A 627-nucleotide genomic window follows, 5' to 3' on the forward strand; every position below is an offset into this window, starting at 1 on the left:
AATCAAAGTCACGCATTTTTCTCGATAGTGGACCTGCCCCGCGTGGGTGCGGAAGTGGGTTCAGACAAGGAGGTTTCGAAGGCCGTGACGGCAGAGATTCGGAGGAGGCGGTTTATGAGGTACCACTTCTTTAATTCTTTTCACATTGAGGTCAATGATCATTAAAATGTATCTGCATATGTTTTTCCTTACATTGAGAAATATATCAAGTATCTGTATAATAACAAACCAAAACATCAATTGTCCTTCTTCTGCTGTTCAAAATAATAATCTTCATTACCTCACCAGGACACGAAGGCATCGTCGGCGGTCATTTTTTTCTCGGGAATATATCGATGGTAGATTACGTCGTTTCAGGGACTCCTGAAAAAAAGAGGTAATTGTGCTCGGATCGCTATACAATATATCTCATTAATAGATATCTTCACTATGTCGATTCAAAACAGTGATGAATGATAATCAAAACGTATCAACATATGACAAATGAGAAATACCCCCCTCCCTCCCCTGCACGTGAGAGCAAGGAAGTTTCCGTAATAAAGAACATGACAGACCGAAATCAGTCAGGGGTGAAGCTTGACCTTTGACCTTCCTTCTGCACAAAGGTTTCTCAGAAGCTTGCATATT

General features: G+C 41.0%; 1 protein-coding gene across 1 annotated transcript in view; it reads right to left on the minus strand.

The window, feature by feature from the left end:
* Nucleotides 1-60: 60 nt before the first annotated feature.
* Nucleotides 61-627, minus strand: part of LOC119591089 — a gene marked incomplete in the record, with an annotated part of 53715 nt that continues 53148 nt past the window's right edge. The window contains 2 exon segments of the mRNA XM_037939810.1: nucleotides 61-172; nucleotides 281-363. Of these exon segments, the coding sequence (XP_037795738.1) occupies nucleotides 61-172; nucleotides 281-363 (195 nt within the window).

The sequence above is a fragment of the Penaeus monodon genome, chromosome 28, assembly GCF_015228065.2.
Source record: "Penaeus monodon isolate SGIC_2016 chromosome 28, NSTDA_Pmon_1, whole genome shotgun sequence".
NCBI lineage: Eukaryota > Metazoa > Arthropoda > Malacostraca > Decapoda > Penaeidae > Penaeus > Penaeus monodon.